Source organism: Tachyglossus aculeatus, chromosome X2 (assembly GCF_015852505.1).
Source record: "Tachyglossus aculeatus isolate mTacAcu1 chromosome X2, mTacAcu1.pri, whole genome shotgun sequence".
In the NCBI taxonomy this organism is placed as follows: Eukaryota; Metazoa; Chordata; class Mammalia; order Monotremata; family Tachyglossidae; genus Tachyglossus; species Tachyglossus aculeatus.
In genome coordinates, this window is record NC_052100.1 from 11,435,151 (window position 1) to 11,462,991 (window position 27,841).

General features: G+C 44.9%; 1 protein-coding gene across 7 annotated transcripts in view; it reads right to left on the minus strand.

The window, feature by feature from the left end:
• DNM2 (dynamin 2) overlaps nucleotides 1-27,841 on the minus strand; it is a 75,770-nt gene that overhangs the window by 32,942 nt on the left and 14,987 nt on the right. For 4 of the 7 annotated variants that reach the window (XM_038770559.1, XM_038770552.1, XM_038770557.1 and 1 more), the window contains exons 2-12: nucleotides 21,494-21,567; nucleotides 11,217-11,366; nucleotides 9,894-10,097; nucleotides 8,450-8,548; nucleotides 8,015-8,175; nucleotides 7,165-7,307; nucleotides 5,596-5,731; nucleotides 4,368-4,435; nucleotides 3,441-3,579; nucleotides 953-1,039; nucleotides 394-464 (exon numbers count right to left, since the gene is read on the minus strand). In XM_038770559.1, the coding sequence (XP_038626487.1) occupies nucleotides 394-464; nucleotides 953-1,039; nucleotides 3,441-3,579; nucleotides 4,368-4,435; nucleotides 5,596-5,731; nucleotides 7,165-7,307; nucleotides 8,015-8,175; nucleotides 8,450-8,548; nucleotides 9,894-10,097; nucleotides 11,217-11,366; nucleotides 21,494-21,567 (1,332 nt within the window). Of the gene's footprint in view, nucleotides 1-393; nucleotides 465-952; nucleotides 1,040-1,732; nucleotides 1,872-3,440; nucleotides 3,580-4,367; nucleotides 4,436-5,595; nucleotides 5,732-7,164; nucleotides 7,308-8,014; nucleotides 8,176-8,449; nucleotides 8,549-9,893; nucleotides 10,098-11,216; nucleotides 11,367-21,493; nucleotides 21,568-27,841 lie in introns of all 7 variants that reach the window. The other 3 variants (XM_038770558.1, XM_038770553.1, XM_038770556.1) reach the window with 1 other exon arrangement.

Sequence of the window (27,841 nt, forward strand, 5' to 3'; positions counted from 1 at the left end):
AAAAATTCACAAGTTATAAGCGACCGAGCTCAATGTTACCATTACTGTCCCTCGTCACCGCCACAGAAATCCTCTGGGCTTCAAATCAATTAGGGTTTGCTTCCAGAGCAACCACTTCCAAGGGGAAGGGTGCTCTGGGATCGCCGGTGCCACTATCTGTAACTTGGCAAGGTCAACTGCCATCCAAGTTGGGAGCCGCCCCGATGGAAGTCAGGGCACGCGGACCATCGCCCACCCGGGGAAACCTTAATGCAACTCTCGCTTCTTGGAGCCAGCCCAGCTCATACAGTTCACTACCTGGACGGCCCCTCTAGGCATTTCCAGCTACTGGACCGAAACGAGCAAACGGCTGCTCTCCCCCCGGCCTGCAAGACGCAAACGCGGGATACATACTTAGCAAATCCAATGAAGTCCTCGTGATTTGTGTTGATGTACGACAGCTCGATGTCAATCAGAAGGAGAATCTGAAAAGGTGTTTGTACATTTCCTATTATTTCATTGAAAAAAGACGCGTGGGCTGCGTTCACGCATCTTTGGATGACACGGGCTTTTGCAAGAACAAGGTGTGCTCTGCAATCCTACCAGAAGAGGGGGCTCCGGAACCATTTTTTCCCCCCATCCGGACATGGAGTACTAGACTGCACCAAGGCAGACTGGACAAAGATGATAATTATTATTATTATTATTATTATTATTATTATTATTATTATTATTATTATTATTATTATTATTAATAATGGCCCAGAGGGGTCTCTCTGCAGGTCATGATTTCAGCTGCCTCTCAAGAGAATAATGGCAATCATCTGCTTCAATCGGATCTTCCTGTCGATCCCACCCGGAGACCAGAACACAATCACTCTGGGCAGTTTGGGTTTGAGTCGCACAAAAATCCGGGGCGGCTGAGCAAGCCTTTAGCCACTGTGGGAGGGGCCAAGAGCCATCCCAAACGTACCTGATCCTTTGTTCTTCCTTCTCGTTCCCTGATATAAGTGGTGACAATTCGCTCCGTTTCCTCTCGCAACCTGGGATATGAGCCAAGCTGTGGACCAGGGGAGGAAAATGGCAGGATCAGCTGGCTCCACGAGGCACATTAACCACGCCACTTTATACACAGCAAAACAGGCACGGGGGGGGGAGATTTAAGAAGGCAGAAAGGGCTGGAGAATGCCCCAGTTTTGTCAGCATCAGCATTCAGCGGAGAGACAAAAACGGGGCAGTTGATAGCAAGAGAATTAAAGAGATTCTTTTGCTATTTTAGAAAGGCAAAAGACGAAAGGGAGCATTCCAAGCTGGTCTTGCAGAAGTGCATTTGCCATAGAGTTGGCGTTCATTTCCCTTCCCCACGGCCAGAAATGAAAAGGTCCCAAGTGCTACAGCATGAGCTAAGCAGCAAGGCAAATCAATATGTGTGAACAGCACTCCCAAAGCCCTTTGACGACTTAGGCAGAAGTTATTTCATGAGCCCATTAGCATTTTTTTTTTGAGGGGGGCATTGGTAGAAGGTTACATCTGTGCCATATGACTCCAAAAGGCAGCAGGTTTACCCATTTTGTATTTGAGACTGTTGGGAAGACAGACCCATCAGTTCCCAATTTTTGGAAAGTTAAAACAAAAAAAAAAATCTTAAAAGTCGCCAAATCCAAGTTAACCTGCCAGGTCCCATGAGGTGATAGTTTCCAGATGTTCAGCACTATATATTAAACAGATGAAAAAGATATTTGTAACCCATTACCTTTTCAGCACACTTTTTAAAGACTGTGGTCAGCTCTGAGACCACCAGATCAACACACTTCAAACTTGGCTCTCTGAGCTTTACAATCTGCTTTTTCACAATGGCTTCAAAGGCCATGTCAGGGGTGAAGAGACCCGTCCTGAGTCATGCAGAGCACGAAAGGGAGGTAGAGAGATGAAACACCAAAAGGCATTGCAGACCAAACACACAGTGACAAAGACATAAAGAGAAAAGAAAAGGTTAGTAACATGCATGTGAAAAGCCTCAGCATTTGCCCTAAAAAGCTGCTTCGGGGCCAAGACCTAAAGGGGGTTTATCTGAGGTTGATTTGGGGTTTTTCCTTCTTTTTTTTTTTCTTTTCTCCCTTTTAAGTAGGTAATAGTTTTTTGTTGTATGCCCAATGCATTGTGACTATTTGCCCGAGTCAGAAGGATTCCAAACCAGGGTCAGAAACATACAGAAAAGTTGGGTTCACTTGGGTACCTGGAATTTATTGAGTCAGTTTAGCAGACTCTGTAAGAGACTCTTTTCAGCCAGACTGATTCTCATTGAAGGAGCTTGGGAAGCAAATGCAGGGCTTCTCCAAATTGCATAGACCAAGAACACCACAGGCAAGATTTCCTGACTTAGGAAAGACAACCCAGGACTCTTAACATGCACACGCCACTGTGAAAGCATTTAAATTGCTCCGCTAAAGCAGGACACTCTGGGAAGCAGGGATGACAAGGGGTTTCACCCTGGAATTTCAGGCCCATTGTAATAACCGTGCCAACCAAGGTACAAATGTTAGTTGTAATTGACTTCAATTTCTCTTTGTTTATTTAAGCAACAGTTTGTCTTAAAAACCAGTTGCCACTAGTTAATAGCAGGAGATAGTTAATAACTAGTTTGCCAGAGATCAGTCTCTGATAATGCCAGTTTGGAAAGGAAGATAAAAAAAAGCATTCATTATGCTGTCACCGTACTGAGCTTCTCGGTTCCTTACAACACGGCTAAAAGAAACCGGTCGATCTTCCAGCGGCTTATTAATACAGGATGCAGTGCTACAGGTCTCCAAATAAAGCCGTGATGAATGGAGACTAAAAGGACCACAGTTTTCTAGGAGCCTTGGGTTTCATTCTCCTCTGCTTCCCAGGGTGCAGCAAAGCAGCAGTTTAAATCACGATCAAGGCACATTCTCTGCTAGGTACCAAAACCCTAGGGTAACCTGCCCACCACTCTGGTAAACTCCCGAGACCACCCCTTAAGGCTGTGTTTCTTTCCGACTACCTCCTTCACTTTGACAAAAGCTCTGGCTGCATATCACCCTTGCTTTACCACCCCTACTGTCTGCTTCCCTATTTAAAAAGCCCAATTCCACCTCATCTCCTGAAGGCCACGAAGGAGTGCAACACTCCAACGAAAAGGTCCAGCTTCCCACTCCCAACTGCCTGCCCTTTTGGGAGGCATGAAGGTGGGTAGTGGGGCTGTCCTGAGTTACCTTGTTTTCAATCAATCTCACTTGTTTGACTCTTCAGAGAAAGAAAGTCTTAGACATTTGCTTTTGGGTCTCTTTTAAGTAACACTCCACTTCCTCTTTAGAAGATGAGATCTGGGAAACTTTACCAGTTAGAGTAGGCAGGTTATCACACTGTGATCTTGGTACCGTACCCCGCAATTCCATAGCATCATTAATAGTGGGCTGGACTTGCTCCAGAGGATTCAATACCTTACTGGTACACTGCCTAACTGTATTGATTAATTCCTGAATAACCAGGTCGACACATTTCAGACAAGGCTCTTTCAGCTTCACCACTTGCTTTTTCACAATGGCCTCGAATGCCAAGTCTGGGGTGAAGAGCCCCGTCCTAAGCACGTCCAGACATAAGAGCACGGGTTGGGGGGGGGGGGGGGGGGGGGGGAAGGTGGAAGGGGAAATAATCAAAAGAAAACAATTTTAAAGGCAACTGTTTGGTAAACTGAATAAATCACAGAAATCATACATCAGAGGGGCAGATTCCCACTCCCGCCATTAGGGGAATTCCCAATGCCAATAAGGGTTCCGATTTGGAAACTGAAGACATCACAATTGGAAATGACCCAAGTAATTACCAGCAGGGACAGATGGAGCCAGGCTTCCTACAGGGTTAATGCATGGGGGTGGGAGGGAAGAAGCTAGGTTCCCAAGGAATGAAAGCTGGCCAACCCCCTAGACCCCCACCCCAAACCCCCTAACATGGGAACTCCCGTAAGTCTCCTTTCCAGGATTATGTGGTTAAAAGCAGACATTTCTTCAAGGCAAAATGAGACTAACCTCAATGACAAAAGGGGGAAAAGGGGAGATCGATTTCTACTGGATCTAGGGCATGAGGAGCTAGAGACTGGACCTCGTTGATTTAAACACTGCCTCCTATTAGAGCCAACTCAAAACAATTCAGAGGGAGTTAAGATGTCAGATGTCAAACTGCTTAAGTGCAGCATTCGTCCGGCTCAGAGGACAGCTAGAGGGACAAGGCATCCAATAGCTAAGTGCCTGTATGTTCCTGAAAATAAGCTTACAGGGTCCAAAAAGGAAAAAAAAAAATAATAATCAGCAGCTTAAGACTCGGGGACTCAAGGGACAGGGCTTCTGAAAAATTACTACTTCAGTACTTGCCTTACTCCGTGGATGTTTTTAATTGCATAGCTAATTTCTCGTCTTAAGTCTTTCTCATCAAATTCCATCTAAAACACAAACACAGCAAATATGCATGCAAATTAAACCACAGTACCGTTCAGCAGCAACTGAAAAACTGCCCCACAGATGGAAACAATTTTATATTTCTGCTTTGGAGGGGAAACATAAATACAACCGAAAGGGATACCTCTGGTTAGAAGGTGGCCCAGGGTTGGTTTTGGGGCATTTACTAGCCTTTCGGTTTCTCTGGACAAAAAGACGGGCAACCACCCGGCCCACACTCCCCAAGGGGTTTTAGTAGAGGAGCATTTACTACTGGGTAAAACACACTGTCCTAGGCACTCGAGAAGTACAATACAAGCAAGTATCATATGTCCCTGCCCATGAGGAGTTTATTCTTGGAGCAGAGACATATACCTTGACTCCCCCTTTAAAAAAATAAAAGAAAATTGAAAATAAAGACAAACCTCCCCTCCCCGCCTCAAAATACAAAACAAAAAACTTTGGGAGGGGCAGAAGGAGAGGAAAGGTAATCCCTGGAGGATATTCAGCCCTATAAGGGTGGCACCTCCCCAACTCCAACTCCCAGTTTGCAAAGCAACAGAAAAAACAGTGCTTGGGTAAGGCAGGTGGGCAGATGCACGTTCTTGTAGGTCATATGAAGAGGTCTGCAATCGTGAAGCCCAGTAGTCCTGCAGCCTGCCACAAGCAGCAAGGGAGGGCCCTGGGCCCCCGCAATTGGACACTTCGGGTCGCAAGATGTTGCTAAGGAAAGAAGACCATAAGAAATGTGCCAGTTGTTCATCCAGCCCGGTATACTGTCTCTGACCGTCCAACAGAGGACGCCTGAAGGAACTGTGGGAAGCTTCCAAAAGTTGGAATCTGAGTACCCTCACTTCAGGATATTGGGCACACCCTAACTCCCAACAACTCTGATAAAGTGTGCATCAGGAGAGAGCTCTTTCTCAACTCCAAATGCTGAAAACTCTGGGCCACTAGGAACAAGTAGCTAGCTCCCCGGGTTCTTTCATAAGCAGACAACTTTGGTAAAAAGTGAACGGGTTCCAGGGGCCTCCAAAGGCCAAGAGACAACCGCCCAAGATGACCCAGTCCTCTTTAGTCTGGGAAAGCCTTGGGACCCGATCAACCCTAAGTAATTGCTCCTCTGCTGAGGGAAACAGAGATACATGGTGTAAACTGGCGTCACCTTCACAAGCTCAAATGGAAACCGCTCATGGAAGATGCGATTAATTCTTGCACCACCAGAAAGTTCCAGCGTGTCAACCTGATCTCCTGAGCCTTCAATTCGCTTTTCAAAGTCCACAGCAAATTGCTGGACCATCCTAAAAAAAACACAAGACAAAAATCAAAGGCTTCAACCTTTTTTTTTATGGTATTTGTTAAGCGCTTACTATGTGCCAGGCACTGTACTAAGCGCTGGGGTAGATACAAGTTAATCAAGTTGGACACAGTCCCTGTCCCACATCAGGCTCACAGTTTTACTCCCCATTTTACAGAAGGAGTGACTGAGGCACAGAGAAGTGAAGGGACTTGCCCAAAGTCACATAGCAGATAAGTGGCGGAGCCAGAATTAGAACCCATGTCCTTCTGACTTCCATGCCCCTGCTCTATCCACTAGGCCACGCTGCTTCTCTAGGCAGCAGGAAAATGGGCCAAGTTCTATCACCCTAGAAAACAAAACAGGGGTGGGTATTTTCTTGCAGAAAACACCCCAAAAGGTGCATGATAAGTCTGGGCAGTTAGCAAGGTTTTGAAGAGGCCACAGCTACAAAAAGGCAAACCGTACAGCAACAAGGCAGTACTGAGCCTCAAATGCTCACAGTTTTATTAAGAATCTAAAAGGAATGTCAAGATGATGTGAGTGGCCTGACTTGGCCAACCCGCTGGCCACCAGGTTCACTAGGGATGACCTGTTCAGGCAGGAAGGCAACCCGCCCCTCCTGCCAATGGCCAAGCCCAAGTTGCTTTTCCTTCTTTAGAAAGGAGTCATCAAGATAAGAGGCATGTCCTTGGGAGTGACTTTTTCTTGGGTTAATCATTACATGGCAATCCATTCCTTTTGGCCACTGTTTCATTGCCAGGAAATTCCCTGTACCTGCCTGTTCAGAGACAGAGAGGGATCCAAAATTCCCTCATCTGCATCTACGTGACCAAGTAGACAAATGAAATAGCTCCTCAATACCGGTGGATGCCAGTGATTGATAGGGAGCTCCTCAGGCCAGCCCGAATAACTTCGGCTACGACCTGTCCAATTAACAACCCCTCCCAATTGAGAGGGGCGATGCAGAGCACAAGACAACACGAGCAGCTCACTGTGATCCACAGCCCTCAAAGGGCCGTGTCGCATGAAGACCACCACCACTAATGAACTCCAAGGTAGCTTGATGTTTAAGAACCCTTCGTGGAAGGTCATCTTCATGTACACCCCTGAAGCCCGGAGATTCGGGTCATCCTCCCGCACGGCCGGTCATTCACTATTCAGTTGGAACGCGTGGCAGAGGGATGCCCCATTTCCTCCCCCAGAGCCACCACGCTCCTGGCCCGGTGCACAAGGCAAGAAATGAAAATAATGCCCGGGGCCTTTTAAATGAACCACCTGGATTCTGTTTAGAAAAAAAAAAAAAGCAAATACACCACACAAGTCCGTTCCCCAGACAAAGGAGGTGTCCAATGCTAAAGAGGTTGAGGCCACAGGTTGGAGGAAAAAAAAAACAAACACAACAACAACAACAAAAAACAAAAAAAAAAAACATACTGCAGAAGTGCTTTGGTTTTCCGGGTAGGGTCATCAGGGCGGAAATTCTTGTATTCTTCAACTTCCTTCTCCAGGGACAACAGCTGGCTCTGGAGTTTACTGCGCAGAGAGGGCAGAGACTCTCGAATGTGATTGGTCAATTGCTACATTAAAAGAAGTCAGAAGTAGGATTAGTATCAATCCCTGGGGTGGGGAGTCCTTGCTAAATATTACTAAACCTGAATATGGCTTGCTCATTCTTCTCTTGGGAAGAGAATGTGCTAGACTGACTAGCCTATCCCCGGAACAATCTACGTGCTTGGGAAGTAACCCACGGTGCTAGGTGTCCAAATCCCAATCCAAAGCAGGCCAAGTGCAGATCTCAGAGCACTTGCCCTTGACTTGATAGCCCATCTAAGGGTTCGCGGCAACTGGATAGCTCCTCGGCAACCCAATTTCTCTGCTTTGGCAAAATCTTGCTACTACTCCTTAAGATTGCCCTCACTCCAGGTGGCGTTTTTCCATTGTACAAGTTACTTCCATGGAAAAAAGTCTCTTTCCTCCTGTCGTCTGAGGTGCCTGCTACCACCAACAACCTGCCCTGCCGGGCTATACATTCCACTCTCAATGGCCACATATGGCATTACATGTTTACGAGGAAGGCATTAGCAGTCTTCCTCCTCTCCAAACACTTGGCTTTCTTGCCTCACTGATTTTTAGAGTGGCTTAACCTAAAAGCACTCATTAACCAGAGCCTAATTATCCGAGCCAAGGGATATCACTAACATCCCCACCTACCAGACTCCGGGTAAACCATTTCCCACCCAGGCTGAAAGGGAATAGAAAAGCCCGCCCAGTGACCATTCTATACCTGGTTAAGGGTTTTCTGTAAATGGGGTGTGCCCATACGATCAGCCATGTGCCGGTATGCTGGGTGAGAGAGGAAAAATTTCCTCTCGGCTGCAAGCGCCGCTCGGATGTCTTTCTTGCCGTCTATATCCTTCTGGCTCCGATTCACCACTCCAATATAGCCTGCAAGGAGACCACTGGGTTTTATTCTCGAATAGGCGCCGGCCACGGGACGTGAAAACGCAAGAGCACTCAAGCGGTCTTCTAACAATGCTTAGGCGAGAACTACTTTTTAGCGTTAAAATTCGTGCCGATAGAGATCTTATTCCCCGCTCAAGAAATAACAGTTGACTTCTGGGGTTAAAACCAGGGTTGCTTAGTTGCGTTTGAGTCAAAAGAGTTCTGAATATTCCCCCACTCCTATCTCCCATTCAGACTCCTGACAGAAGATCCTTACCTCTTCTTAAAGGTAGCAACTTGTTTTCAAGCACATCCCTGGCATCTGTGCCTTCATCCATCAGATCAAGCTTGGTGATAACGCCAATCGTCCGCAGGCCTGAAAAAGTCACAGTTAGGGATTTATTCCTTTTTATCTGGTCCCTCAGAGTGTCTACACTTGGTTCACAGAAGAACTGAGGTGGGTAGAGTTCACTGTAGAACAGATGTTGCAATATTTGACTCCATCAGATCAGACCCCCTGAGCAGGGGCTTAAACACTATATGGTGGCTAGCCACCCTAATTTTCGGCCTAAAATGTAAAAGTGCAATCAACTTTTTTCAGGGTGACCTTTCCTTTCCTAGGACACTGGCACAATCCTTCAGGAGTCCCTCAGCTAATGTTATTCAATACCATCACTGCACTTGGTAATTACACATTTCAGCCAATCACCTGTGGAATGGCCACCACTCAGCCTCTAACCTAATTGGGTTGGGGGGAGGGCAAGGAGAGTCACGAACAGAGGAATAAGAGCAACAGCAAGAATTACTGGGTTAAAAGTTCTGAATTGGGAGTGGGGGTTGATGGGTTGGAAACATCCAGCGCTTAGACCAGTGCTTTGCAAATGCCATCATCATCAACAGAACACATTTTGGATCATATAGCCAACTATTCCATCCAGTCAACAACTTCTTCAAAAGACAGACCTTCAGCTCGGTTCTCTCTTTTTTTAAAATACTACTTGTTAACACAAGGTTATTCTGTCCTAAGCTCTGTACCAAATCGCTAGGGTAGACACCAGATAATAATAATAATGATGGTGATGGTATTTGTTAAGCGCTTACTATGTGCAAAGCACTGTTCTAAGCGCTGGGGGGATACAAGGTGATCAGGTTGTCCCACGTGGGGCTCAGAGCCTTAATCCCCATTTTACAGATGAGGGAACTGAGGCACAGAGAAGTTAAGTGACTTGCCCCAAGTCAAACAGCTGACAATTGGCGGAGCCGGGTTTTGAACCCATGACCTCTGACTCCAAAGCCCGTGCTCTTTCCACTGAGCCACGCTGCTTCTCGTGAAGATAATCAGGTTGGACACAGTTTCCTGTCCCACATGGGGTTCCCAGTCAAGTAAGAGGGATTGAGAATTAATCTCCATTTTACAGATGAGAAAACAGGCATAGAGCAGTGAAATGACTCGCCAAGGTCACACAGCAGACAAGCGGCGGAGCAGGGATTAGAAGACAGGCCCTCTAACTTCCAGGCCTCTTTCCGCTAGGCTACACTGCTTCTCTCGTCTCTTGGGACTTTTCCTCTTGCAACAAACTTTTTTTGGGGGGTTGGGGGGGAGGGAGAAGAGAGAAGTCAAAAGCTGTTCTCCACGTGATGTTTCTTCACTTGGTGGAGAGTCTAACAATTAGAACTGACCGTGAGAGAACAAGAATCCAATCTGGGGCTACTTATTTTACCTTGAGGATCAACTTCTTTGGCCAATTTGAGGGCATCGGAATTTGCCAGATCCATGTTTGCTGGAGTGACTGCCAGAATCAAGCTGCTCTCTCTGCCAATAAACTGAAGGATCATTTCCTTGATCTGGTACTCAATATCCTGAGGCTGATCGCCTACTGGCACCTTTGTAATACCCGGAAGGTCAATCAAAGTCAAATTCAGCACTAGAGGAAGGAAAAGTTGAAGGAAAGTCAACTTCAAGGGGTGCAAAAATAAGTCATATTTATTGAGCATTTACCATGTGCTGTATGAGCACTGTACCAAGAACTTGGAAGAGTACAAGTTAGCAGAGTTGGTAGACATTCCCTGCCCAATCAATGGTATTTATTGAGTGCTTACTATGTGCAGAACACTGTATTAAGTGCTTGGAAGAGTACAACAGAATTAGCATACATGTTCCCTGCCCGTAACAAGCATAAAAAATAGAGGATCATAAAAGAAAACTCAGCAACATCTTTTCAACTCGAATATCATCCAGGCCTGAATCTACATTTCTCAAATGTGGGCAGGAGATACAGAGAGCAAGATTTACAGTGCCTCATTTGAGACCTGCCTATTTAGAAGGAAAGACCAATGCCTCAAGATTCCAGAGAGTATAAAATCATCAATTTAGGGGCCAAATAAGGGACATCAAATAATCTGATTTTCTATTAGAGGCCCGTGGGGTGAACACTTCCAATAAGAGTTGGGCAATGAGGGAATCATCCAAAAGTCATTTGCTGTTGGGGTTTTCTGTCATCTTCCAAAATAGCCACACTGCATGTGCCTGTATAATCCAAATCTGCTGTCGGTCTAGGAGAAAAAGCACCACTCTGGGATTCTAGCCCCAACTGGTCTACCGTGCCATCAGTGGTGAAGGTTTCTGACCAAAACACAACTTAGTATGTTCCACGAGATGATCAGGACTAGCAAGAATCCTGAAAGAATAGCAGGCTAATATGGGCCGCTACCAAGGCACGCAACCATCTGGTGAGGTAGTGCTGCCGCACAGAGTTGGCATATGCTGTAATCACAATGGTCATAAATGGCCAAAATGCATGTCAAAAACTTTGTGTGGGTTTTTTCTTTTTGCACTTTGCTGCAATCCTACTCATTTTCATTGTACTCCATGCCCCAGCAGAAAAAATGACTGACAGGGATAAGAGTAATGTCTATAAAAAATAACTCCAAGGCTCATCGATCATTCCCAACAGGAGACTCCCACCATCATCAGAACACAGAAAGATAAGACAAGCCATTTTCCCTAAACAAGGCAAATTAATTTTTTGTTTAGCCTTGCTTACCATGTGGTGAATAGACCCGCAGGTTTATAGGAATGGAGGAAATGCCTTTATTGGTTCCTGTGACCCTGTCTGTCTCTGCTTCGATCTCTTGCCGGACCTCATCAAAATCTGTAAACTTTCTGGATTTACAATGCAAGAACTCCGCATACTCTGAAAGAGAAAACACACCATTAAAGAAGGGTTAGGTTCAAACCTGCTTCTACCAAAGATGGAGCATAAGTGATTCATTTCTCATCTTAGCACAACCTGGGGTGGAGAGGGGGTGGGGAATTAAAATTAAAAAAAAAAAAAGGCATCCAATTCTCATACCACTAAAATATGCCAATCCAATTTCAAGAACTCTTACCATATGATGCGTAAACCTAAAAAATTTTTAATAAGAAATATCACACGGTCTATTCAGCCCAGTTACCTATCTCTGACCGTGGCACCAACAGATGCCTGGAAGAACAGTGTGATAGTTGTCTTTCTTGACTTTCTTAGTTACAAATAAACCTTGTAGCCTCCTTAAGTTTTTTTCCCTCCTAACAATCCATGACCAACTCACGGTCAATGAATGTATCTAAATTCCTTTCAAACCTTCAAACATCTTTAACTTTTCTCTAAATCCTTCTGTGAGCCTATTAATGTTTTTCACCTTGTATGACTAAGTTAACAAATTCCATATGCTTACTCTTCCCTAGTGAAGAACTGTCTTATTGGTCTTAGATCTTCTTTCTTCCCGCTTTAATTGATCCCTCCTACTTCTGGATTTGGGGCATATGGTGAGCAACAATCCCGGGTTCATCTTGACCACACCTATCATGATTTTGAAGATGAATTACATTCCTTCAGCTTTCATGTTTTCCAACTGAAGGCTCCTAATCCTTTCAATCTATCTTGGTTCAAAAACTAAACCAGCATTTTTGTTTTCACTGCAACTGCCCTTTAAGACAGGGTGGCCTGTTAGATGCTTGGGTCACAGCCATTCACTGGGTAGAACCACCATGCATTTTCAAACAGGTCTGGTGAACATTAGCGAGGAAAATGCAAGGAAGGAATGGACAAAAAGCAACAAGAAAAAAAAAATAAACCCACCCTACATGACTCAGAGAGCAAAGAGGCTGGTTTGCCTTCATTTCCCAGAGGCCTCCCAGAATGCCCTAATGGAGTTTCTTTCTCTGCCACTGGTGGAGAACCACACCCCATTCTGGGCAGACCTAAACAGTGCTTGGCTTCCATAAGGTATTTCCAGGAGGAAAGTCCTCCTCCCTCCCTTTGCGAACTACCTGCTCCTCCTTGATCTGTTCCTACCAGAAGATTTCCATATGGTGAAATTGGTTAGGCAGAGAGAAACAATATTTGTGGTAAAATAGGTCAGGGACATTTGGTATGCTAGCTTTCCCCCCTTTGTAGGCCTTAACCAAATCACTGTCCAAAAGTCTCTTTTCATCTGTGGGTAGCTTTCAGTTGAATCCTTCTGACTGTAATGCTGATGAAACAATGGCATCAGCCATTATTCCGTCTTTGAACCTAGGTCAGCCAGAGTTACCAGATTTCTGTGGAGCTAGTAATCAGATCCTGGCCAGCCTCCCTACTCCTCCTGGATGTACTGAATATTGGAGGATTAGTATTGTTAATTTTAATCTTTGTTTAGTGAAAACCAGCAGGGCAGCCCCACGGGCCTCAGGCATTTCCTTGTCTCCCAAACTCTGCACTATGAAGTATCTTTATTAAACCTTCAATGCTCTCTTTATTATTTCCATAACTGGCCAAAGGTTCTTATTTATTTCTTCCAGCATTAACATCTTACGTAGGGACAATAAACTTTGCAACCATATTTACAAACAAACGCTGATGCACTTCCAATCATTCACTTATTCAACGGTATTTACTGAGCGCTTACTGTGTGCAGAGCACTGTACTAAGCGCTTGGGAGGTACAAGTTGGCAACATATAGAGACGGTCCCTACCCAACAACGGGCTCACAGGCTAGAAGGGGGAGACAGACAAAACACGTAGACAGGTGTCAAGGCGTCAGAACAAACAGAATTAAAGCTAAAAGCACATCATTAGCAAAATAGAATAGTAAATATGTACAAGTAAAATAGAGTGATAAATCCGTACAGACATATATACGGGTGCTGTGGGGAGGGGAAGGAGGTACGGCGGGGGGGATGGGGAGGAGGAGAGGAAAAAGGGGGCTCAGTCTGGGAAGGCCTCTTGGAGGAGGTGAGCTCTAGTAGGGCTTTGAAGGGAGGAAGAGAGCTAGCCTGGCAATCAAACTGCTCTAGCTCCTTTCACTGTTGGCCATTAACAATGAAATGTGTTGGATCGAGAGTCGACTGAGCTTGACGCAAAGGGATTGCTCATGACCAGGATACACTAATCCTCACCATAACAGACTTCAGCTGTGACAGGTTACAAATAGACAAAGGTAGCTGCAAGTTCCACTCTGTTTATCCCTGATAAGCAGACATTCAGATCCATAGTGTCCCTGACACTATGACCATGTGTCTCTATTCCAGTATTTGGCCAGATAAATTTGCACAGATTTCTCTATCCAGTACATTTCTCCTTCCTCAAATGGTAAAATGTCCCCCGACTAGGCCCTCATTTCCTCCTCTCCCTTCTGTGTCGGCCTTGCATTTGGATTTGCACCCTTTATTCAGCCCACCCTCAGCCCCACATCACGTATGTGTATTTCTGTAATTTATTTATTTAGATTATTGCCAGTCTCCCCCTCTAGACTGTAAGCTCCCTGTGGGCAGAGACCGTTTCTACCAACTCTGTTATATTCAACTCTCCCAAACACTCAAATGCCCTTGATTGGTTGAAATACTGGTGCTGCACTTATGCTAGGGACCACTAGCCTTTTTTAAAAATGGTATTTGTTACTATGTGTCAGGCACTATACTAAGCGTTGGGGTAAATACAAGCTAATCAGCTTGGACACAGTCCACGTCCCACATGGGGTGCTCAGTCGTAATCCCCATTTTACAGATGAATTAACTGAGGCACAGAGAAGTGACTTGCCCGGAGTCACACAGCAGACAAGTGGCAGAGTCAGAATTAGAACCCAGGTCCTTCTGACTCCCAGGCATGTGTTTTATCCATTGGGCTACGCTGCTTCTCTAATTTAGCAGCTGAGTCCCAGGGGGAAAAAGAAAGACATTCTACACACTCATACCTCCTTCTAAGCGTGCAATCTTACAACGAAGTGGAAGAGACCAAGAAGTTAGGATCTTGGTGGAAGAAAAGGAGAAGAAATTAGTTCTACAAATGAAGAGCAGACGGCAGAGTTCTCTAGCCAGCACACTGCACTAGCAACCTTGCACCAGCGTTGAGATGAGAGCAAAACCTATCCCTCATTAGGCTTAATTCTAAAACATAGACACCTACATAGGCTCGCTACTGTTCACAGCCCTCAATTCAATCCAGACAGAAAACTGGTCCACGGGAGAGGTGATCGGAATTTAAAAGGTGTCGGGGTGTGTTTGCAGACTCTGAACCCATCCCAGAGACGCAGCTTAACTCCTCAGAAAATGACTGTGCCACGGTGAGTTTGGGAATGGAGTACAGCATAAGCCAAGTCTCATGCACTCCTGGTGATCCTAGCAAGTGGGGCAATGACATTCAGATCCAAATAATAATAATAATAATAATGATAATAATAATAATGACGGCATTTGTTAAGCGCTTACTATGTGCAAAGCACTGTTCTAAACGCTGATCCATTTGAGAACAAGAATCTATCCCCTCCACCTGTGTTTCTGACCCCATCCCTCCTCAAAACAATTGTCTAGACTGTAAGCTAGTTGCGGCCAGGGCACATGTCTACCAACTCTGTTACAGTGTACTCTCCCAAGCATTTAGTACAGTGCTCTGCACATAGTAAGCACTCAAAACGATTGATTCTTAAAATACCCTCCCTTGATGCCCAGCACCTTCCAGTTATCGCCCCATCTCCTGTCTACCATTCCTCTCCGTACTCCCTGAGCAACTTGTCTGCCCTCGCTACCTCCACCTCCTCTCCCAGTTCCCATCATTCCACAGAAACGGTCCTCTCTAAGATTACTAGCGACCACATTTTAAAAAAAAAATGGTATTTGGTAAGCACTTAGCATGTGCCTGGCACTGTACTAAGCGCTGGAGTAAATACAAGCCAATCAGATTGGACACAGTCCCTGTCCCACAGTCTAAGCAGCAGGGAGAACAGGCTTTGAATCCTCATTTTAGTTGAGGAAATTGAGGCTCAGAGAAGTTAGGTGACTTGTCCATGGTCATAGAGCAGGAAGCTGGGATGAGAACCCAGATTCTCTAACTCCCAGGCCCAGGCTCTTTCCACTGGGCCGCCCTGCTTCTTGAGTTTCCAAAACGTTCCTGGCGCATCTAGGACAAAAGTAGTTTCAATTGTGGTTTTACACCATCTAGTTTTGCAACCATTTCAACAGAAACATCCATCAGGATAAAGCAACCTCTTCCGGCAAAAAAAGTCCGTCACCCACCCACCCCAATAGGTCCCAATAGCCAAAATTACTTGAGCCCTTCACACTTATGACTGTGACATGTAGTTGAAGACGAGCTAGGATTCTGTTGAGGTTTTGTGTTTCATTTTTAAATGAAAAGTGCTGAACTCCAATGGGCTAAAATAAGAATTTTAGACCCTCATCACCAACATAAAATGACAGTGAATAATTACTGCTCGGAGTTGGACAGCTAGCAGCATCTGGCTAAAGATGAGTCAGCCTCATTACGGCAAGAGTTCTCCTTCAGGTGCCACGTGAGCAGCTTTTCAGCCACGGCATGAATAGTTTATTAAAAGCACTGAAATAAGAGAAATCCTCCAAGGGATCACGTTCAGCAGGTCGCAATGAAGCATCTTGCCTCGGACGCTTAGGAAGACGGCCCTACTTGTGATTCGTTTTAGCTGAAGTACGGAGAAAGGAAGTCGGAGGTCAAATTTTCTAGTCATCCATCTTTTCCAACCACCACAGAGAAACCAGGAACTGCTAATCTGAGTCACTTCCTTGGGGAGCTCATCCGCTCCCATGGCTCCAACTACCCCTCTTTGCGGATGACTTTGCTAGCCCCAATTGCTCACTTCCTCTGCACTCTCGCACTTCCTCTTCCCTCTAGGACACCTCCTTACAGATGTCCCCACTGGCACCATAAACTCAATATGTCCAAAGCTGAACTCCTCCCCTTCCCTCCCAAATCCTCCCCTCCAGCTGACAAAACTACCACCCACAACATCTATCAAGCCCCCTCACTGTGGCAGTATCTTTGATTCCTTTCTCCTTCAACCCCCACATTCAGTGTGTCGCCAAATCCTTCCGGTTCTTCCGCCACAACATTTCCTGGATCTGTCATTTCCTCCCTGTCCAGACGGCTATCAAGCTGATCCGGGCACTTGTCACATTTTCGTTTAACTACTGCAGCAGCCCCCTTGCTGATCTCCCTGCCTCCTGTCCATATCATTTTTTCTAAAAAGGTCATCTGCACACATCTCCTCTCTCCTCAGAAACCTTCAATGGTTAGCCAATCCTCTCTGCATAGAGCTATTGGCTTTAAGGCAATCAATTGTATTTATTGAGCACTTACTGCGTGCAGAGCACTGTACTAAGCGCTTGGGAAGTACAAGTTGGCAACATATAGAGACAGTCCCTACCCAACAGTGGGCTCACAGTCTAAAAGGCACTATCAGCCACCTCCCCCTATGTATGCTTCTTCCTGGGAAGCAGCATGGCTTAGTGGAAAGAGCACGAGCTTGGGAGTCAGAGGTCATGGGTTCTAATTCCGGCTCCACCACTTGGCGGCTGTGTGACTTTGGGCACGTCGCTTAACTTCTCTGTGCCTCAGTTACCTCATTTGTAAAATGGAGATTAAGACTGGGAGCCCCACGTGGGACAACCTGATTACCTTGTATTTACCCCTGCACTTAGAACAGTGCTTGGCACATAGTAAGCGCTTAATACCATTATTATTATTATCATCCACTCTTTCCCCCTCCTCCTACTCATCCCCCCCCTCCTACTCATCCCCCCCCCCCCCCATGTAGTATTCCCAGCTGTACGTTCCCTTCTCCTCAGGCTATCCTGCTCATTATGCCCCATTCTCATCTCTCCTACCTCTCACATCTTGCCCACTGCCTTCCCTCCCTCAGCCTGGAATGTCCCCCTGCCACCCCCCACATCCTCCGTCTGCCCATCTTTAATGTCCTCCTCCATCTCCTCCAGGAGGCCTTCCCAGATTATTTTCTCTAACCACTACTTCAGCACTATGTGCTTGTATACCTCACAACCTCCATAGAATACATAGATGTACAATCATGTATATCACAAATATACCCTACTAAAGCACTAATTCATACCTATATTCACTTCCTCCTACCTCTAAGTTATTTCAGTGTCTGTCTCCCCAAACTAGACTGTAAGCATTCTAATTCCACTGCACTCCCAAGCACGTAGTACAGTACTTTGCACAGAGTAAGCGCTCAAATATTGGCTGCAAGTGTTTAGATGTAGACAAGAAGAGCCAGGGTGTAGTTTTAGTTTTGTGAACAAATGAAAATTTCTAAGGGTCTTTATGCTAATAGATAAAAATAACCTTCAATTCCAAATCTTATGAATGTGGGAATCAATATCTGAAAGAACATTCAAATCTTACAGATTTTCCAAATATACCACATGTACACATCCATTAACCTATATAAAACAATTCATGACAAAAAGTAACCATAAATCAATCAATCGTATTTATTGAGCGCTTACTGTGTGCAGAGCACTGTACTAAGCACTTGGGAAGTACAAGTTGGCAACATATAGAGACAGTCCCTACCCAACAGTGGGCTCTGCCTAGATCGAGGAGTGGGCAATTTTTTATTTTTAAGTGGTATTTGTTAAGTGCTTCCTATTTGCCAGGTACTAAGCACTGGGGTAGACAAAAATAATCAGGTCATAGTCCCGGTCCCATGTGGGGCTCACAGTCTTAACCCCCATTTACAGATGAGGGAACTGAGGCTCAGATAAGTGAAGTGTCTTGCTCAAGGCTACACAACAGACAAGTGGCGAAGCCAGGATTAGAACCCAGGTCCTCCGATTCCTTGACCCGTGGTTCTATCCACTACGCCAGGCTGCTTCACAGCTTGAGGGTCACAGACTGTTGAGAGGGAAGTGAGAATGCAACCACTTCTGCTCATGGTGACTGCTTCCAGGTAGCCAGACACCCCAACACTATTTCTTTTTGGGGGGGGGGGGGGGGGGTCAGTTCAGAGAGAGAAGAGGTAGAGGCTGTCGGCTCAGAGAAATCTAACACTCCTACTTTAAAGTTTCCTCGACTGCAAAATTGGGAGACAATACCTGCTCTCCCTCCTACTTAGATGGTAAGCTCCATGACAGGGACTGTGTCCCACCTGATTAACTAATATCTGCCCCAGGCCTTAGAACAGTGCTTGACATACAGTAAGCACTTAAACGCCATTTAAAAAAAAAGTGGAAAAATAAAAATGGCTTTAAGTATTGTAATTTCAACTACAGATCTCCACTTCACAATCCTGGAAGAGATCCTCATATCCTACCATACCGAATCCTTCACAAATTGCTGGTGGCAGGCAGGAGAATTAAGCCAAACTTGCCAGTGAATAGTATTATCACACTTTCACTTTCTTCTTTCACTGGACCTGATAACCCTCTGGGCAGAAGCAGTTTTACTTAGAGGAAAACTGAGGCCCAAAAGAAGGGAAATGAGTCAGAGTCAAAACCGTCTCTGACTCCCATCCCAGTATTCCAGCCACTCTCTCAAAATCCCTCAAATTTGGGCTCCTTTTAACTATACAAACTGGTGAAAAATTGAGCCCAAATACTTGGAAATGCAGTATTCCACATCAATTAATGATATTCAGGGCTAACTGTATGCAGAGCACTGAACCAAGCACTTATTTAAACATCTGGAAATGCTATAAACAGCTAGAGCTTACTGTTATTCATTCATTCAATCGTATTTATGGAGCACTTACTGTGTGCAGAGCACTGTACTAAGCGCTTGGGAAGTTCAAGTTGGCAACATATAGAGACGGTCCCTACCTAACAATGGGCTCACAATCTAGAAAGGGGAGACAGACAACAAAACATGCAGACGGGTGTCAAAATCATCAGAAGAGATAGAATTATAGTTATATATTATATAGAATTATTTAACAGAATTATATGTATATTCTATAACATTATTATATATATATATATATATATATATATATATATATATATATAATATATTCTATAACAGAATTATAGCTGTTAGGCTAACCAGCTTCCTGAGGAATCGGATTCTGGATAATTTTACATTTTTTAAACCAAAATAATATTAGTTGAGAATAAGAAGTCACTAAAACTTGTTTGAATGAGACCAGTACAATCCTATTAAAACTAATTATGCTCTAAATAAACAAAGATAATTATGGTAGGGCATTTTGACTTCTACCATTTGGACTTTGTCCCGTATAGGCAAGCCAAGTACTGTTATCATCATCATCATCCATCGTATTTATTGAGCGCTTACTGTGTGCAGAGCACTGTACTAAGCGCTTGGGAAGTACAAGTTGGCAACTCAAAAAATTGATTAGCTTCCAGAGTTACTCAAATTCAATGCTGCCTTCACACAATGCTATTACCCAACATCCACGTGGTCATTATATGGTGTAGTTTTCCTCACTACCAACAGCCGATGTTTCTTCTAGTAGATAAATGAAGATTCAGATGTGCAAGAAGAAATCAATACTCGGTACAGATCCAGGTAAGATTAGCTCCAAGTCAGAAGCTTTGATGGAAAGGCGCTCAAGCTGACCTACGGCATGGAGGTAGCGTTCCTGATGATTCCCACATTAAGGAGAGCTTGTGTTCTAGTACACAACTGACGCCAAAGGCACGTGCACATCTGTTTCTTCCAACACCACATTCCCTATTCAAAGACCATTCCCTTCGCAGTGGTTTAGCAGAAACGTAGTTAAAAGCAGGCACTGTGGAAGACCTGAGGAGTTTTCCTGGTAATCATTTGAATCTTCACAACAGGAAGAAAATCAGGACCTAGAAGCCAGGCACACCTATTTTTTATGGTATTTGTTAAGCGCTTACTAAGCGCCAGGCACTGTACTAAGCCCTGGGGAAGTACAGTTCATGTCCCACATGGGGCTCACAGTCTCAATCCCCATTTTGCAGATGAGGGAGCTGAGGCACAGAGAAGGGAAGCGACTTGCCCAAGGTCCCACAGCAAACAAGTGGACAAGTGGCAGAGCGGCAATTAGAACCCAGGTCCTCTGGCTCCCAGGCCCCTGCTTTTTCCACTATACCATGCTGCTTGGATGTGACCAAAAACACCACTGTTTGCTAACAGTAAAGAGGGTAGACAGTCAAAATGCTTTCATTTGAAAGGTAGAAATATAGGCAAAGAATAAGCAAATCTAAATGACTGCCAAGGCTTAAAAAAAAGTAAATTATAAGATTTTTTTTTAATACTTTCCCCTCTTTTAGGCATCAGTAATTACTGGACCACTAACTTTTTGCTAACAGTAAAGAGGGTAGACAGTCAAAATGCTTTAGTTTGAAAGGTAGAAATATAGGCAAAGAATAAGCAAATCTAAATGACTGCCAAGGCTTAAAAAAAAGTAAATTATAAGATTTTTTTTAATACTTTCCCCTCTTGGAGGCATCAGTAATTACTGGACCACTAACTTCTTGCTAACAGTAAAGAGGGTACACAGTCAAAATGCTTTAATTTGAAAGGTAGAAATATATGCAAAGAATAAGCAAATCTAAATGACTGCCAAGCATCAAAAAAAAGTAAATTTTAAAAAAAAATCTTATAATACTTTCCACTCTTGGAGGCATCAGTAATTACTGGGTCAAGAGAGCCTTAGGAATATGCGATAGTAGCTAAACAGAGGTCTTCCTCCTGAAGGTTATCTGGGCATAATAATAACAATAATAATGATAATAATGACATTTATTAAGCTCTTACTATGTGCAAAGCACTGTTCTAAGTGCTGGGGAGGTTACAAGGTGATCAGGTTGTCCCACGGGGGGCTCACAGTCTTCATCCCCATTTTACAGATGAGGCAATTGAGGCACAGAGAAGTTAAGGGACTTGCCCAAAGTCACACAGCTGACAATTGGCGGAGCCAGGATTTGAACCCATGACCTCTGACTCCAAAGCCCAGGCTCTTTCCACTGAGCTATGCTGCTTCTCACCCCTCTCCCCACCCATACACACACACACCCCTCTTTAGTCCTGCCCCAGTATACCTGTTTTGGAGAAGATGAGTTGAAGGATGAGGGGACGTCTGGTCACGATCCCTGATCCACGAGGAAGGAAATCCCTGGAAGAAGCAAAACAAGAAGTCAATCCATATATCCATTTACTACAACAGAGTGTAGGGGTAGTTTTTTTCTTTTAATAGGCACTGTACTAAACGCGGAGGTAGATTCAAGGTTGGGCACAGTCCATGTCTCACAAGGGGCTCACAGTCTTAATCCCCACTTTACAGATGTCACAGGCACAGAGAGGTTAACTAGCTTGCCCACGGTCACACAGCAGACGAGGGGAGGAGCTGGGATTAGAACCCAGGTCCTTCTGAATCTCAGGCCTGTGCTCTAGCCACTAGGCCATGCCACTTCTGAATTGTGCACACAGTGTCTGAAATTGAAGAGGTTCCAGCAGAGTTATCTTTCAAGAAGCTTCTCCCTAATTAGAAGGGCTGGGGAGTTGACAGTGAACAGTAAGGGAGCCTTCTATCCTCAGGGTAAATTGAAATTAGCCTAGTATTTTCCATGTTTTTTTTTTAAAGGGAAAACAAAGCAGATAAGAATTGCTCTTCATAGCCTCAAGTTAGATTGATGAATATTCCTCTCACCAGTAATAACAGCAGTATTTGTTAAGCACATACTATTTGCTAAAGACTGGAGAAGCAGCATGGCTCAGTGGAAACAGCACGGGCTTTGGTGTCAGGGGTCAGGGGTTCAAATCTCAGATCCGCCAACTGTCAGCTGTTTGACTTTGGGCAAGTCACTTAACTTCTCTGGGCCTCAGGGACCTCATCTGTAAAATGGGGATTAAAACTGTGAGCCCCCTGTGGGACAGCCTGATCACCTTGTAACCTCCCTAGCACTTAGAACAGTGCTTTCCACATAGTAAGCGCTTAACAAATACCATTATTATTATTATTATTATTACTAAGCACAGGGGTAGATACAATGCCATCAGAACAAAGACCCTGTCCCATATGGGACTCTCGGTCTAAGGGAAAAGGAGAACAGGTGATTTCATCCCTCCCTTCTAGACTGTGAGCCCGCTGTTGGGTAGGGACCGTCTCTATATGCTGCCAACTTGTACTTCCCAAGCGCTTAATACAGTGCTCTGCACACAGTAAGCGCTCAATAAATACGATTGAATGAATCCCCATTTTACAGATGAGGAAACAGAGGCTCAGAAGTGAGGTGACTTGTCCAAGGTCACCTGGCAAAAATGACAGGGCTGGGATTGTCACCTGTCTTCACAGACTGTCTTTCTAACCTTGTCTCCAAGAGGAGAATGGATATGTTCAGGTGGCAATAATAAGGCTCACTTTGATTGAATTCAGACCTATCATATTTATTGCGCACTTTCTGTGCACAGAGCGCTGTACTAAACGCTTGGGAGAATACAATGCAACAGCTCACATTCCCTGCTCCCAATGAGCTGACAGTCTAGAGGGGAAGACAAACATTAATATAAGCAAAATTACAGATATGTACGTAAGAGCTAAGGGACTGGAAGTGGGGATGAATAAGGGGAGAAAGTCATGGCAACGCAAATGGGAGTAGAAGAAAAAGTTACTTTCCTGTGTGCAAAGCAATGTACTGACTGCTTGGGATTGTACAATACAATAATTTAAACAGACATTCCCTGCCCACAATAAGCTTACAGTCTAGAGGGGGGAGACAGACATTAATATAAGTAAATAAAACACTCCTCAAACCCTCCAGTGGCTGCTCATCCTCCTCCACATGATGATGATGATGGCATTTATTAAGCATTTACTATGTGCAAGGCACTGTTCTAAGCGCTGGGGAGGTTACACATCAAACAGAAAGTTCTCACCATTGGCTTTAAAGCACTCAATCACCTCACCCCTCCTACCTCTCCTTGCTACTCTTCCTACCACAACCCAGAACGCACACTTCACTCTTCTAATGCCATCTCGCAGCCAACCTCTCGTCCTGCCTCAGGCCTGGACTATCCTCTCTCCTTCTGTCCGACAGACAATTACTGTCTTCAAAGCCTTATTGAAGGAGGGTCTCCTTCAAGAGGTCTTCCCTAAGCCCTCCTTTCCTATTCTCCCACTCCCTTCTGCATTGCCCTGACTTGCTCCCTTTTTCACACACCCCCCAGCCCCTCAGCACTTATGTACATACCTGTAATTTGTTTATATTAATGTCTGTCTCCCCCTCTAGACTGTAAGCTCATTGTGGGCTGGGAATGTCTGCTTATTGTTATGTTGTACTCTCTCAAGTGCTTAGTACAGTGATTTGCACACAGTAAGCACTCAATATGACTGACTAAATGCTTGTGTGAGTACAATAAAATTGGTAGACATGATCACCTTTAAGGAGCTCACAATCTAGCAGGGGAGGCAGACATTAAAAAAAAAAACCCACTGAATTTGCTGATAGGGAGAAGCAAAATAGGACAGATAAATGAATTTGAGCTTAAGTAATGTGGCAATAGCAACCATGATATTTGGTAAGTACTTACTACATGTCAAGCACTGGGGTAAATACAATAATAATAATAATGATGGCATTTATTAAGTGTTTACTATGTGCCAAGCACTGTTCTAAGCGCTGGAGTGGTTACAAGGTGATCAGGTTGTCCCATGGGGGACTCACAGTCTTAATCCCCATTTTACAGATGAGGTGACTGAGGAACAGAGAAGTTAAGTGACTTGCCCAAAGTCACACAGCTGACAATTGGCGGGGCCGAGATTTGAACCCATGACCTCTGACTCCAAAGCCCATGCTCTTTCCTCTGAGCCACGAACGCCAACGGATCAGACATAGTCCCTGTCCCATAGTCTAAGGGGGGAGGGAAAACAGGTATACTGTACAAATGAACCAATATATATGTGTGTGTGTGTATATATATATATATATATATATATATATATATATGGCATTTGTTAAGTGCTTAATAATAATAATAATGATGGCATTATTTAAGCGCTTACTATGTGCAAAGCACTGTTCTAAGCGCTGGGGTGGATACAAAGTGATCAGGTTGTCCTACGTGGGGCTCACAGTCTTAATCCCCATTTTACAGATGAGGTAACTGAGGCACAGAGAAGTTAAGTGACTTGCCCAAAGTCACAGCTCACAAGCAGCGGAGCCGGGATTAGAACCCATGACCTCTGACTCCCAAGCCCGTGCTCTTTCCACTGAGCCATGCTGTTTCTCTGTGTGCAGAGCACTGTACTACGTACTGGGGTAGATACAAGCTCATCAGGTTGAACACAATCTATATCCCCACTTTACAGATAAGGTAACTGAAGCCCAGAGAAGTTAAATGACTTGCCAAGGTTGCACAGCAAAGTGGCAGACCCTGGATTAGAACCCAGGTCCTTCTGGATTCCCAGGCCCGTGTTCTATCAACTAGGCCACACTGCTTCTCTTGAGAGCTTACCATGTACACAACACTGTACTAAGCATTCGGGAGAGTACAATGCAATATTTTACAAATAAGGAAACAGGCACCAAGACTTGCCCAAGGTCCCACAGCAGGCAAATGACAGAGCTGGGATTAGAACTCAGGTCTCCGGACTCCTAACCTTGTGCTTTCCACTAAACCACACTGCTTCTCTAGGAAACAAAATCAGCCTTCTTTCAGAGACGGTGGCACCAGAAGCGATTCTTTGGGTGGAGGGGGTTGGTCTCAGTAGCAAGCAGTTCGGGGTGCTGGGTTGAGCCTAGCCTTCAAAACACTGTAGGATGTCACTAAAATAATGGTGTCACGTGGAACATGGGAGAGAAGGCGGGTTTTGCCCACGGGTCAGGACAGCTGAATGCGTCTAGCCGACCCCCGATACTAAGCGTGACGAACGGCAACGACAACCTGCTGACCCTTTATCGTCCGTGAAAGTTCCCAGCAAATGAGCAGGACCGCGCCGCCTGCTGAATTCATGTGTTCAGGCTTGCGGCTGGTTGGGGGACGCCTAGTAACTTTGCAGGACACCTGGGAAACCCCAACCAGGATCAGCAGAGCTGTGACCTTTGAGGGTACCCCTCCGAAAGAGATTCTACAGTATGTGTGGGCAGGCACAAAGTCTAGCTGTGAGTGACTTGGGCGTGATGCTGAACAGTGGGAGGCTCAGAACCCATTGCCATGTGAACTGATAAGCACATTTAGTTTCTTGTGGCAAAGTGGATCTCTGAAGCCCTGCCAGGAATGAGATAGGAGAAGATTCAAAGAAACCAGGGTAATGAATTGCCTGTGGAGGGTATAAGGAAAAGGACGTGTTCTGCTTCGACACTCTTAAAAAGGGAGAGAGAATGGGGGAGAGAGGGAGGGAGAGACAGAGAGAGAGAGAAAAGCACCCCCGGTCATCACTTCTGTCCTCTGCTCCTCACAGGAAAAAGGACAGATTCTGAACAGATTCCACCTTGCCTACTGTATGACCTTAGTCAAGTGACTTTATTTCTCTGGACCTCAGTTTCCTCATCTGTAAAACGGGTATTCAATACCTGTTCTCCTTCCTACTTAGACTGTGAGCCCCATGTTGGCCAGGGACTATGTCCAACCTGATTGACTTGTACCTACACCAGAGCTTAGTACAGTGCTTGGCACACAGTCAGGGCTTAAATGCAATTATTGCTATTTTATGATTAACCACTGAAGGGTAAAAGTAAGCTATTCAAACTGTACTCTAAAAAATGAGTTTGGGACAATTCAGCAGCTGCCCTCCAACAGCTTTCATTCTCAAAATTTACAAGTACATACCAGCTAAACAGGAAGTGAATTTGGACAACTATAACACAGAAGGTAAAATGTGTCAGAGGTCAGTGTCTAAACTGGATCTGTATTTTGGGGGGGGGGGGGGGGTGAAGGAGCAACATATACATTTTTTGCAGAGCCCCATTTTTTTCTTAAACGGTATTTGTTAAGTGCCTACTATGTGCCAGGCACTGTACTCAGTGCTGGGGTAGAAGCAAGCTAATCAGGTTGGACACAGTCCATGTCCCATATGGGGCTCACGGTCTTCATCCCCACTTTACAGATGTGGCAACCGAGGCACAGAGAAGTTAAGTGATTTGCCCAAGGACTTACAGCAGACTAGTGGCAGAACTTGGATAAGAACCCAGGTCCTCTGATTCTCAGGTCGGGGCTCTTTCCACTAGACCACACTGTTGCTTCCCATTCAGCCTCAAATCAATAGTATTTTTATTGAGCACTATAGTAAGAGCTTGGGAGAGGTCAGAAGAATTAGTAGACATGATCCCTGCCCTCAAGGAGAGGGAGAACCCTCAAATAAGCATGTCTATATATTTTCTGTAGTTTAACAAGCCAAACCAAAAGCCTTTTGGGTTTCTAACTCTCTAAAGGGTGGGATGTCTAGCTGAACAATAGAGTGACAAAAACAAAGTGCTGGTGACTCTCCAGGGAGAGAGAGCAAATAGATAACCCGCCAGCCACTGAGGCAAATGCCAACTAATGAGTCAACCCACTGGGTGTATGCTCAAGTGCACAGAGTCACAGGATGCAGAAAACCTACTCACTCAAAACTGGGCTGCCCGGAACTGTACCCTTGCATCACACAGTTTGGCTGCTTTTGTCAGCAACAGTCAAGTTTATGGTCCCAGCCCTACTTTTCATCATTAGCAGGGCCACTGCCTCAGGAATTGGATGTGGCTTTAAATAGGTCCCTTAGAAATCCCCTTGCATAAGCGGTGATGGGGAAAACAAAAAAGGAACAAAACCCAATGACTAGGCCATGTTCACTGAACAAGCTCTCATTAGGAAGTTAAACACTGGGGCAATTTGGGGTTTGTTTATTTATTTATTTTTTTTAATATGGACATTTTCTTCCAAGGACACAAGGCAATGCAGACACCCTTCCCTCCTTGGGTCAATTTCGAAACTGTTGCCAACTTGTACTTACCAAGCGCTTAGTAATAATAATAATAATGATGATGATGATGGTATTTGCTAAGCACTTACCTATGTGCAAAGCACTGTTCTAAGTGCTGGGGGGATACAAGGTGATCAGGTTGTCCCACGTGGGGCTCACAATCTTAATCCCCATTTTACAGATGAGGTAACTGAGGCACAGAGAAGTTAAGTGACTTGCCCAAAGTCACACAGCTGACAATTGACGGAGCCGGGATTTGAACCCATGACCCGACTCCAAAGCCCAGGCTCCTTCTGCTGAGCCACGCTGCTTCTCTACAGTACTCTGCACACAGAAAGCACTCAATAAATACGACTGAATGAATGAATATATATTCTAAAGCTTTGGCTGTAGCTCAACACTACTCTTTCAAATGAGTCAACCTTAAAAAAAAAAAAAAGGGACTCACCACCAAATCAAAACCAGAAGCTTTGCTTCAAGGTGCATTTTTGAA